At 38.5% G+C, this 12,852-nt stretch overlaps 1 protein-coding gene across 1 annotated transcript in view; it reads left to right on the forward strand.

The window, feature by feature from the left end:
* Positions 1 to 12,852, forward strand: part of rasa2 (RAS p21 protein activator 2) — a 36,249-nt gene that overhangs the window by 6,693 nt on the left and 16,704 nt on the right. Inside the window, exons 3-6 of the mRNA XM_047391417.1 lie at positions 3,150 to 3,253; positions 3,344 to 3,438; positions 7,544 to 7,620; positions 11,619 to 11,702. Of these exons, the coding sequence (XP_047247373.1) occupies positions 3,150 to 3,253; positions 3,344 to 3,438; positions 7,544 to 7,620; positions 11,619 to 11,702 (360 nt within the window). The remainder of the gene's footprint in view (positions 1 to 3,149; positions 3,254 to 3,343; positions 3,439 to 7,543; positions 7,621 to 11,618; positions 11,703 to 12,852) is intronic.

Here is a 12,852-nt window from a genome sequence, read left to right on the forward strand (position 1 = left end):
CCATCATGCTACTAAATGATGATGCTATTAAAAGTAATCCCATCCCCCCCCAAAAAAATCCAGCCTCTGGTGGTACATCTGCAGGCATCATGTTCATCATGGTGGTGATTCACCCACTAGTGGCATTTCTGACACGACTGTTAGTCTGGTTGATGAAGTTTGCAGGACTCTGGCTACTCAGTTTTATTTATTTATGTACTTTTTTGCCAGTCAGTTTTGCACAAAACAGTTTTATACTATTTGATCTTATGCAGTTTAAATTTTGGAATCTGGATTTTCATCATGTTTTGTTTCTTACCTTTGTTTACCTTTCAGGGTTGTTTCCAAAAAATAGACAAATTTGATTAGTTTATACAGACAGTCCCCAATGCACCTGCCTGTTTTTAATTCTCCAATCCAGTTTCAGTTATTATGTACTCTAAATTAACACATGATCCAAGTGCTGGCTTTACACAGAAATACACAAAGACAAGTAAAATGACTGCGATACCAAAATACTTTAAAAACACATATAAGCAGCTGTGCTACAATAAAAACTACAATAAAATAAACACAAACTAAATTCAACATCTCACAAGGCATAGAGGTGATTTTTAAGAAGTGCAAGAAGATGATACAAAAATATTTTAAAAATGTTTTGACACGAACATTTAAATGTTTTTTTTTTGTTTGTTTATGTTTAGTTTTCAAACAGGTGCACAACCTGATGATGATGATACTAATAATTAATAATAAGTAAGCAAGTAAATACATGATTAGACAATAGCAAAGAAAATCCAATCCATCACACATGCAACAGAGAGAAGACTTTTGTTAGAACATTGTTATACATTTTAATATTTTGATCTTGACCAAGTGAATGTACGCTGCCCAAAAAATGTAAAGGAACAGTTTTTAATCAGAGTATAATATCAAGTTAGTCAAACTTCTGGAGTATTAATATGGTCAATTCAGTAGTAGAGGGGGTTTGTTAATCAAAGTTAGTTGTTTTGGTATTAATGAAATTAACAACAGCTACACTAAAGAGGCAACAATGAGACGACCCCAGAAACAGGAATGGTTTTGTAGGTGGAGAACAGACATTTTTTTCCCTTTCTTATTTTCGACCGCTTTTCAGTATTTCTGCATTTGACCGTGGTCAGTGTCACTACTGGTAGTATGAGGCGATACCTGGACTCTACAGAGGTTGCAAAGGCAGTCCAACTCCACCAGGACGGCACATGAACACATGCCATTGCCCGAAGGTTTTCTGTGTCTCCCAGCACAGTTTCTAGAGCATGGAGGAGATTCCAGGAGACAGAAAGTCACTCTAGGAAAGCTGGACAGGGCCGTCGTCCTTAACCCATCAGCAGGACCGGTATCTGCTCCTTTGTGCAAGGAGGAGCAGGATGACTATGCCAAAGCCCTACAAAGTAACCTCTTGCAGGCCACTGGTGTGAATGTCTCTGACTAAACCATTAGAAACACACTTCATGAGGGTGGCCTGAGGGACCCACATCTTCTAGTAGGCCCAGTGCTCACTGCCCGGCACCAAGGTGCTCGACTGGCATTTGCCAGAGAACACCAGAATTGGCAGGTTCAGCACTGTAGCCCTGTTCTTTTCACACACGAGAGCAGGTTCACTCTGAGCTCATGTGACAGACGTGAGAGGGTCTGGGGAAGCTGTGGTGAGCTTTATGCTGCCTGCAACGTTGTTCATCATGATCGGTTTAGTGGTGGGTCGGTGTTGGTCCGGAGAGGCATTTCCATAGAGAGACACACAGACCTGTACAGGATAAATGATGGCACCCTGACTGCCATTAGATATTGGGAGGAAATCCTAAGACCCACTGTTGGACCCTTTGCTGATGCAGTGGGTCCCAGGTTCCTTCTGGCTCATCAAAATGTCTGGCTTCATATGGCAAGAGTATGCAGGCAATTCCTGGAGGATGAAGGAGTTCATACCATTGATTGGCCTCCACGCTCCCCTGACCTAAATCCAACAGAACATCTCTGAGACATCATGTTTAGGTCCATCTGACGCCACCAGGCCATTACTCAGACTGTCCATTGAGCTCAGTGATACAATTACATTTCAGCCAATTGGGCTTAGCCTGCCACATCGGCTTTTCAGTTTAAATCTCTCTGTGACTTCAGATTAAGCCCTCTGTAGGTTAATTTTCCTGATGATGAAGAAACACATTACCCATCCCATAACAGTATGGATATCCAGCATGATTTGTTTTTCCCATTGAGATCTGATGTGTTTTCAGTGTTCCTTCAATTTATTTGAGCAGTTTATTAAAAACTAATTTTGAATAAAGTTGAAGCACTGAAATTGTGAAGTGTCTGAAAGTTCTACATTTTCTACATCATAAAATACCTTTTTTTTTTTTAATAAACACTTTTTCTTTGTTGTTTGTCATAATACTTTCCTTAAAGAGTGTCTGTTTTTAAATGCTCTTACATTCATTTAATGTTTAATTATGGTGCTATTTACACAGCAGTATAGATACTCGGCCACAAAATATTTATACAGTTTTGACCTCCTGGTGGAGAAAAAGCCCTAAAAGGTTTTCTAGTCACATATTCAAACCCGAGATATGAAGAACATTTCCTACATCCCAGATGAGTCATAAGGGCACCCTGTGATGTCCACCGTCTGCTCAGACTCTTCATTTTTGCACATTAACAAATGCCATGTTCATGGTAGTGATGCAATATTGCACTGGTATCAAATGGTGCTTAACTGTAGTCAGAAATATGATGTAATTCGGCAATGATTTGTTACATATTTTCATACATAATACCAGTAAATGTGTAATTGCTGAGACGTAACAGAGATCTAATACAGAATGTTCTTTCAGTGTAGGGTTGCATCAGATCGGTGACATACATCATCTTATTTAATTTTTACAGTTGTTTTAGTATTTTCAGTTTTATCCATTAATGTCACAACAGGTCAGTGTTTTATTTTGCTCCTGTCGCATTGAGCATTGACACCCAAAGGAAAAATGTCTGTTTAGAAAGTAGTCATGGCAAGTCTGTAAATTATAGAGGCCTGAACCTTTTAAGGTTACACTGAGGTCATCATGTTGTTTTTCCTGTCAACAAGTTTATTTCTCCTGTTACCAGGAAAACATAATGATTCTTTCTTCCTTTGTTTACAGCCCTTTTTACGGAGAAGACTTCTTCTTTGAGATCCCGCGGCCGTTTCAGTTTTTATCCTTTTATGTTTATGCCAAGGGTGTTTTCCAAAGGGATCTACCTGTTGGTAAGTCACATTTACGAAGCAAAGACAAGGTAACTGTGTCGTCCGAGTGGATGCGTTGTGGTTTACCGTGTCATTGTTTTTATTTTCCAGGCAAAGTGTCGATCCGGAAGGATGATCTATGTAAATACAGCGGAAAGGACGATTGGTTTAACCTCCAGCCAGTAGATCCTAACACAGAAGTTCAGGTAAGTTTATTTTCTTAAAAAGTGTGTTTTAATTTTTAAATTTGAATTTTAAGAAGCGCCACATTAATTATATATTATTCTTAATTTTCTTTAAATTTCAGAGGCTTTTGTAATTTTTATTAAGTACCTTATACACCACAGCTCCGCTTTAACAAATTGTGTAAGAGTTATTTGGAGTTTGCTGTGCTTTTCACAGCTTCGCGTCAAACAGAACTTTTAAGCTGGTAATATTTACATTTATGAGTAAACAAATGTTTTTAATAATACACAACTGCTCAAAAACCACCATATTTATGCTCTCTGAGAATGTTCGTCTAAGCTGGTTCTTTTTGTTTTACCAAATCACTTTTGTTTGCTCTAAGTTATTATAATTTAAATGCCAGGGTAACCCTAGCATCCTGCAGACATGCAAAAACATAGGCCCTTTGATTCCTTTCACTATGCAATAGCAACCTTACTCGGGCGTCCGGTGTGTAAATTCTGTCATGTAAGACTTTTTTTTTGTTGTTGTTGGTTGCACCAATCTGTCTAGCATTTCCTGTGCAAAGACGTAGATATTTTCCGTCTGCTCTAGCTACAGCTGTTGCTAAGTCAGCTTCCATTTTTCACTATGAAGTCTTGTATGACATCCAGAGGACTGTATGTAGACTTCAGGTTGTTCTGGTTTGTTTGTTGAACTTCACATATTAACTGGGTTAGCAGTATTGTAGTCGAGGGCCTTTTATGACCAGCCAAAATATTAATAATAGGATTTCTTTTTCTTTCTTTACGCAGCGCAACAGTTTTTTTTTTTGTATTTTTTTGTATTTTATCAAAGCAATCAACACAGGAGATATACTTATCTTCACAATAAAACTTTAAACGATGGTCTCAATGGATGCATTGTGTGTTTGTGTTGCAGACTCGTTGACTCATGATGACAGTCTTCATTTTACAAACTGAAGCAGTGCGATGTGGTAACTTAGTTCGATGCCACTGGCTTGCTGGATGCAAATTGATTTATCTAATCTTGAAGTTATTTCATTTTTCTAACCTTTATTTTTTTCATTATACTTTTTCTATAACGTTAATATTCATGAAACAAGAAATGTCATCCTCGAGACACATCGGTTTTAGATATAAAGCAGAGGTAGTATAATGCACTTTATATATTAATGTCAGTAACGATGCTGTTTTGATGCATGCTTGCAAAACAATGATAAACGAACACAATAATAACGAGGCAAATTTTTCATATCCTAACATCACTATTTACATTTCTGCGGGAAGTGACAAACAGTTGACACTTAGAGCTGTAATACTGGGACGGTAACGGAGCTGCAAAAACTTAACTGGTATTTATTCAAAACCTGTAGCCACTAACAGTGAAGTCTGTGGAGTAACACACACGGCATCAATGAAACACAACTGCGCATGAATTCGCTCCAGCCTCTAATTGTTTTTGATAGCATGTGAATGTGAGGAAAACCTCTGAGGTGCAGCTGGAGCTGGACACAGTCAGCAGCAGTGGTACACTGGTTTAGGTGAAGAAGAAAAAGATGGTATTTAGTTTTGTTTTCTCAAGTTGACAAAATCCCCATGAAAACATGTAAAAGTTCTTTATCACACCGCCCACTCAGGAAGCGTTAGCATGTAGATAAGTCATTTCAACTACTCCCTTATGTTTAACACAATCCTTGTACGATTGTTTAGCTGATAGTTTCGGGCAACGTGGCATATTGTTAGAAAACTGCGGCTATATGGAGACTTGTTTATTAAACCGGTATCTCCTGCACCTGTCTTTTTCAGGACAATAATATATAATATTATGGCTCCATCACAATGAAGCCATGAGGAACATCAGCAGAAAAGCAACGAGTGACAAAATACTCTTACTTTAGCAAATGGAGGCAAAGTCAATTTATCCTGCCTGTATTGTGCCTAAAAATATGTTTTTTAAAGTATAATCCTAAAAATAATTACTCTTTATTTTATACCAGTTTGTTGATTTTCCCTTAAGCCTTAAAGATTTTTTTTTTAAAGTCTGTAGTCATTTTGTAACATATGGGTATTGTGTTATATGGTGTTTTATCTGAAGCAGCGAGGCAATGTCAGCGGTGGGGTCATTTTTATTGGCCATAACAGCAATATTAGGATATCGGCCCAAATGTTCATATCATACTGTAGTTATGCATCCAGCATGTTTTTCTATGTTTGCTTTGATGCCAGAAAAGCATCGGAAATGCTTTTGTTGTTTTTTAAAATGACTTTTGAGAACTATCTGGTGTGTGTGTGTGTGTGTGTGTGTGTGTGTGTGTGTGTGTGTGTGTGTGTGTTCAGTGTAGTGTGTGTGTGTGTTCAATGTAGACCGATCAAACCTGAAAGGATAAGTCTTTGAGGTTTTGAACTAGTGATGAGAAATACAGTCCAGTCATAGGGAAAAACTGTGAAATAGCCCTTTAGTTTAGCGTGATGGGGAGTTTAAAAGCAAGCGCTAACTATAGCGTCATTATCATCTAATCGTAAGCCAGTCAGGGTTTTGTCACAGTGCTTACAAATCATTAACATCTTGTCTTCCTCTGTTAACATTTTTCTTTTCTGCTGACTGCCGAGAATCTTACCAGATAAACAGAATGTGTTAATCCAGCAGGGGAGCTCAAGAAATACTTTCTTACTTTCTTCAAAATAAGAGTCTTAAACATACGTCGAGGACACCTTCATATCCAGGGTTCATTCCAGGGCTAGTTCAAATGAAATCAAGCTGGCAGCAGCTGGATGGCACTTTTCACAAGCAATACCATTGGTTGTTAATGTCAGAAGATTTTGTTACAACTCTGCTAATCAGTTATCTTAAACTTCGACTCATCAGAGTGCAAGACCTTTCTCTTGTTATCCCAGTTTAGTTGTTGATCGATCTTTAGGATATAAGGTCCGTATCTTGGTTGAAATGATGCCCTACAAGCATACTACAAAGAACCGATTCTGGATGGGTTCTGCAGCCACTACAGCTGAACATGTCATCAGGTTTCGTTGACATATTTCTGCATCGCTCATGCAGAGAAATCTGCTTGCACACAGTAACGAATCGTATGCATTGTGTGTTTACACTGGCCTCTTTCAAGCTCTTTGATGGTTATTTGTGTAGAAAAAGATTCGGGAGAACCAACACATATGGTACCTTTTTGTGGTGCCTGTAACATAGAGCAGCCGGTTATTTTCCAGTGCAATGTAAAAATGCATACGTGCATAGTCTTGTGGTGGTGTTAGATGTGAAAGTATACCCATAGTACTAATCCTCTGCTGTTCTACTGTAGCTACTGTGTTGACTCTAGCTGCCATTAGCCCACGCCGGTCTATTCTGGGGATATACTGCAACACTGATTCACTCACAAGTAGACACTTTCCACAGCAAAGTTACATCAGTGAGAAATGGAGGTGTTGATGCAATGCTGTTCTGGTTTGGTTTCTAGCCAAACCAGAGCTTTGCATGTACTCTGTAAACTTGCTGATCTACAGAAAAAAAAAGGGAAAACTGTAAGCTTTTCAGGCAGTATCAATTTTATGGCCACATTCATTACGTACTAGTTATGAAATAATTTAGTGAAGCTCTCCGCTTATTTGGACCTTTTTGCAGAGCAGTTATCTTGGCTTAAAGGCCTATCTTGCATCAGAAAGAAGTACTTGCCTTGTCAACCAAGTGCTGAATTGCAGAGACAGAGTCCAAGTGTGTGGGCGTCTTGTTTAGCTCTTTCTATCTCTCTAACACTTCCGAAGGCGAGACCTGCAGCCTTCACCACATCCGACCTTCTAAAGATCTTTTTGAGTGATGGCAATATTCACAGCTATTATGGTTTGTGTCACACATTTCCCCCTAATTTATCAAAAAAACATTAAAAAAAAATGCTCCTCAAGGAAACATAAGTCTTTTTTTGTTAGAGGAAGACTAACATATACAAGTATAATATATGTGTAATTAGAGCAAACAAAAGGCCCAAAGCATCTATATATGTCTTGCTTTAACCTCGTTTTTATCGTATTTGCATGTCAGTGTGAGATTGTGTGTCTAAATATTACGTTTTTTTTTTTTTTTTTTGTATAACCTGTGAGTAATGTATTTCTTCAACAGGGTAAAGTTCACCTGGAGATGCGACTGAATGAAGTGATCACAGATAACGGCTCCACTGGTCAACATTTACTTGTTAAGTGAGTTACAAGTTTTCCTTGTTGTTACTAATAGTGTTTAGATAAAAAAAAAAAAAAAAAGCTTCAATCTCATGAGCTGTGAAGGTTTGTAAGCTGTTTCAAGCCAACGTTGCATTTTAAAATCTCAATTAACACTGAATTAATTAGTGCCATTAGCTGAGAATCAAACCACGGCAGCAAATTTGACTCGTCATTTAGGCATAAGAGGGTTGGATATCACGCAATGGCTCGCTCTTCAAAATTAGTTTGTGTGTTTAGTAAGTGTGATAAGAACTAATTTCTGAAGTCCTCTAAGCAGTTCGCTAACACCTTGTCATTTAAAATAATCGGGCCCACCAAGGCAGGAAAGGTCATTAAACTTTTTCATGTTGCAGCTGATGGTATTTTACTGAAATGAAGACCTGGTAAAAACTTGTAGGTTTCTCAGACTCAGATCTGTGCGCCTGGTTTTGCAAAATTTCATAACAAAAAGCAACTGTATACAAATTATAGAAATAATTTGTACACAGTGCCTCACAAAAGTATCTAAACCCCTTGATCTTTTTATATCGTCACTCCACAAGCTTCGATGGATTTTATTGGGATTTTATGTTATGACCAATACAAAGCTATGAATATTTGTAAAGGGAAAGGATGCATGGTCTTAACATTTTTAGAGATGTTTTTTGGATTCCAAACTGCATTTGTATTCAGCCCATCTGAGTCGGTACTTTATACAACCACAGAATGGCTGCATTTACTGCTTCAAAACATTTGGGGGTATGTCTTCACCATTTTCTTCACCATTTTCTTACATCTTGAGGCCGAAATTATTGCCCATTCTTCTTTACAAAACATTCTCAATTGTATGTTACTCTGGACTTTGACTAGGCCGTTCCAACACAACAAATATGCTTTGAAATGAGCCATTGTGTTGCAGCGCTTGCCTCCATTTTCCTCTGAACTTCGACTAGGTCCCATATTCCTGGTGAAGAAAGCATTCCTGTCGCATGAAGCTGCCTCCACCATGTGTTACTGTTGCAGGTGGTGTGTTCAGGGTGAAAAGCCATGTTAGTTTTCCGCCACGCAGAGTGTTTTTCATCAAACATTTTTGGATTCATCTGAGCAGAGCATATTCTTCCAAATACCCCTTTTTTTGGTTTGTTTTATATTTTGTTTTGCCGTGTCCCTTACTGGACCCGAGGCAAACTACAGACTGAACCTGTTATGGATTACTTTCTCCTAGCCACTCTTCTGTAAAGGGCGGCTTTGTGAACTGCACTCCTAATGGTTGCCCTGTCAACAGATTTTTTTATCTGAGCTGTGGATCTCTGCAGCTCCTCCAAAGTTACCGAGGGCCTTTTGGCTGCTTCTCTGGTTAACCCTGTTCTTGCCCGGCCTGTCGGTGTAGGTGGGTTTTTATTTTCAGATGATGGATTAAATGGTTCTTGGTGGGATCTTCAAACCTTGGGATATTATTTTGTAATCTAACCCTGCTGTAAACTTCTCCAGAACTTTATCCCTGACCAGTCTGTTGTGTTTCTAGATGCTGTTTTGTTCACTATTGTTCTCAACAAATTCAAACCTCCAAGGCCTTCACAGATCAGCTGGACTCCTACTGAGATTAAATTATACCATCAAGAACGCTCTTTACTAATGGGGAGACTTCTGATGGCCGTTGGTTACACAGGATATTATTTGGCGGGATTGAGGTTACGGGGAGGAATACAAATGCACAACACTTTGACACAATTTGAAAACCATGTATTCTTTTCCTTACTTTGTTTTCTTCTTTCACATAAAATCCCAATAAAACACGCTGCAGTTCATGCTTTTAACATGGAGATGTTACATGTTTTCAAAGCCCTTTTGGCCATGATAAAACTTACTAGAAAGTGCAAACTAAAAATACAGAGACCGTTTGTCTTGTGCACTGCAGTGACCACATGTATTCAAATTATTTCAGTCAAGAAAACTATAACCTGCGCTCCGTCTTTGCCATATGCAAATCGTAGCCATCTGTTTTATAGGTCAGAGGTTGGTGAGGAAAACGCTTTTTCAAAAATTGACCTGATAAAGAGTGTATCATTCACCAGTCTTGTTTCTCAGTAGCTTGTTTTATTTTTGATGTGTGTTGTGATATCAATCACCATTGCTTCCGAGGTTTTCGTTTTGCATCAGTTGACGCAAAGATGGGCTTATTTATATGCATGTAACAAGTTGAGAGGATAGCTGAAAGATGAAGGAAAACCCCTCAGTCATGGGTTTAGGTCAAGCACGTCAAGTACTCTGAGCTGGAGATGTCACAAATGTTTGTTGTTTACGCATGTTGTCCCCCCACCCCCCCACCATTCATACTTAAAGAGCTCTGTAATGAGGAGGAAGTAATGGCATCTGAACAGGAAGTCTGTGCTTTTCACACTGCAACCACTGTGGCTTTTCTTTTTGTTGCTGTCATTCACCGTGTCACTCAGATTGTTTGCTTAAACTGTCACACAGCTCGCTACCAGCGGTCATCGCTGACGCATACGCTCTGAACACCACATCTATCACCTCCCGGTGTCCTACATCAGCTTAATCAGACAGGACGTCTGTGCTGAGATCTGAGCTTCTCAGGTGCACACCTCCGTCCTTCCTGTTCCGCCGCGGGGCGATCAGTTAAAACACATGCACAGGGGGCTAAAGGGAATATTGTCATGACACCCTGGAAGATCACAGACAAACATCCTGACATTCAGCCGCTGTACCCGTCCCTCCGGCCTCACTTGGAGATGGGTTGAATTCATTTTTACTCTCTGGTGGCCCCTGCTTAGCAGCCACATCCTGTTTAGGGTGCCGGCAGTGTCTATTTGTTGTTACCTGAAACACTTGGGCCCTTTGTGACTGCAGCCAAACATGAGGGCAAAGCACTACTTGTTATTGAAGGCTGCAAAAAAAAAAAAAAAACACGGGCAGCTTTAAGCTTACTAATGTTCAGATTTACTTTGTACCACGTGTATTAACACTGTACACTGATAACACAACCGCAATGCGTCAGCTTGGGGTGCTAATGACGAATATTGTGACATAATCTGGTCGTTTTTTTTGTCACATTTGTCCTTTTTAAAATGTCCTGGTTTAAAGCGACAGAAGCGCAGCAACATTTATTGTTATGTTATGCAGAGTTGTCTACTTCAGTTAAGCTCAATTTCTGTCCAAGTAAAAAGTTAATTGATGTTCAGAATCAGCTTCATTGGGCAAGGTCGTGCCCACAAAGAAGGAAGTTGACTTCGGGGTAAAGCGTTTACAGCGTTGTTGTGAAAGACAAACCTCAGTTGACATTTAAAAGCATAATTAAGGCAAAAAGGTTTCATCCCTGCTGCACGTTTAGGTTGTCTTATTTTTACCAACATGTTTCTTCTGGCTGGAGGTAATATTAACTCTTTGGAGCAGCCCAGTCAGAGTCCTGGCTTGAATCTGATGGAGTTTCTGTGTAGGGAGCTAAATATCTTGAAATGCTTTTTAAAGAGCTCGCCACTGACCATATTTTCTGAAAACACCAGTGGTAACATGTCGTGTTGTGATTGCTTTAATGCCAATAGAGATTTTTCCACTCATTATTGAGAAGTTTACAAATGAATTTGAACTTTCTTTATTAAAATGCAAATTAAAAAACTGTTTTCTTTTAATTGATCCTGCTTTTTATGTAGTTTTGTCCTTTCAGAGATGTCTGTCTGATTTTTTTAGTTTTTAGTTTTTTTTTATATTAGAAACACTTCTTAGTTGAATGAGATGTATAATGTCTCTGTGTGTAGTGTAACACGTGGGTTACACTTGTTTTCTTATGCGATCTGGTTGAAAATCAAGGTGTATTTGTTTCTAAATCTGCTTAACAACACAGCTTTCTTTCCTCAACTGTCTTCTTAGTGAAAATCCGAAAGCTAGAATGGTTGTGTAAATAATGAAGCAGAGTGGGATTCAACATATTGCTCAGTAAACGCATTTGTTTTGTCTCTTCTTTTCTTTTTAAACTGCTGCAGAATAATTGAGTGCAAAGAACTGCCTTTGATCAGTGGCCAGAACTGTGACCCATATGCCACCGTGTGTCTTGCTGGACCTGCCAGGTAACTCTGCTAATGCCGCACACAGATAGAAGGCAGCTAAGCTGTTCTCACTACATTTAGATAGGATTTGCATTTAATGGTAAATGGACTGAACTTACATGGCTCCTTAAAGAAGTGACTTTTGTTTTTTGATAAGCTGGATATTATTTAATACAATGTAAAGCATCGGTTTTGTCAGTACAGAACAAATCTACTTAAGTATTATTGTTAAATGTTTTTCTGTTGGTGTTTTTGCATAATTTACTGATTTTTAATGTACAAAAACAAGCTTAAAAGACTTTGCGGTGTCTTGGCTATCAATGGTTCTTTTTGCTTAATAATTGGCATAAACTAATGAAAGACAAAATAAACATCAGTTAATACCTGTGCAAATTCACTCCTGCTCATGTTCTTCTAGATAAATTGGATATTTTTGTCCAAAACAAATAAATGTGGCTGTTACCTAGCTCTGCTTGACCTAAGTCTGTTCTGTGAATACAGTGTGTCCTAATTAATTTTGGCAAAATTTAAATACAACTTTAAAACAATACTGTTGTACTACAGAATTGATTTAAAAATTTTCCCAGCGATTTGAGCTTTGTGTTTTAAATATTATTGGTGTAACAGTGCTCATAAATGAATAAGGTTTGGTACATACTTTGATTTTGGGATCACCGTTTATCACAGCAGCTAGAAGAGGCAAATACCCAATGATAAATATAGTTTTTTCTCTTCTGATTTTGAGCTAAAAAAGCACAAAAACAGTTGCAGGAAACTGGAGAACCTTGATGAGGCTGCGTGCAGCAAGGCGGGAATAGTTTAGCGATATGTTTACTTTGAAATCTGGCTCTATGAGGTCAGAAAGGTATGTGCATTCGATTGTTATTGCTTTTAGATTCTTTAAAGTAGCCTCCCTTTGCTTTGATATGACTGCTTTGCTCTTTCAGTATTCTCTCCATGAGCTTCATGAGGAGGTCACCTGAAAGGGTTTTTCAAACAGTCTTGAAAGAACTTCCCAGACGTTCATTGAGAGACGGCCAGAGGTTAATATGTCAGTCATCACAGAAAAGGGCGGCTACTATAAGCAATATAAAATATTTAAAGTTATTTTACAATTTTTTGTGTGCTACATAATTGCATATGTGTTCATTCACTGTTTTGATGCCTTCAG

Source organism: Girardinichthys multiradiatus, chromosome 18, assembly GCF_021462225.1.
Source record: "Girardinichthys multiradiatus isolate DD_20200921_A chromosome 18, DD_fGirMul_XY1, whole genome shotgun sequence".
NCBI classification, from domain to species: domain Eukaryota; kingdom Metazoa; phylum Chordata; class Actinopteri; order Cyprinodontiformes; family Goodeidae; genus Girardinichthys; species Girardinichthys multiradiatus.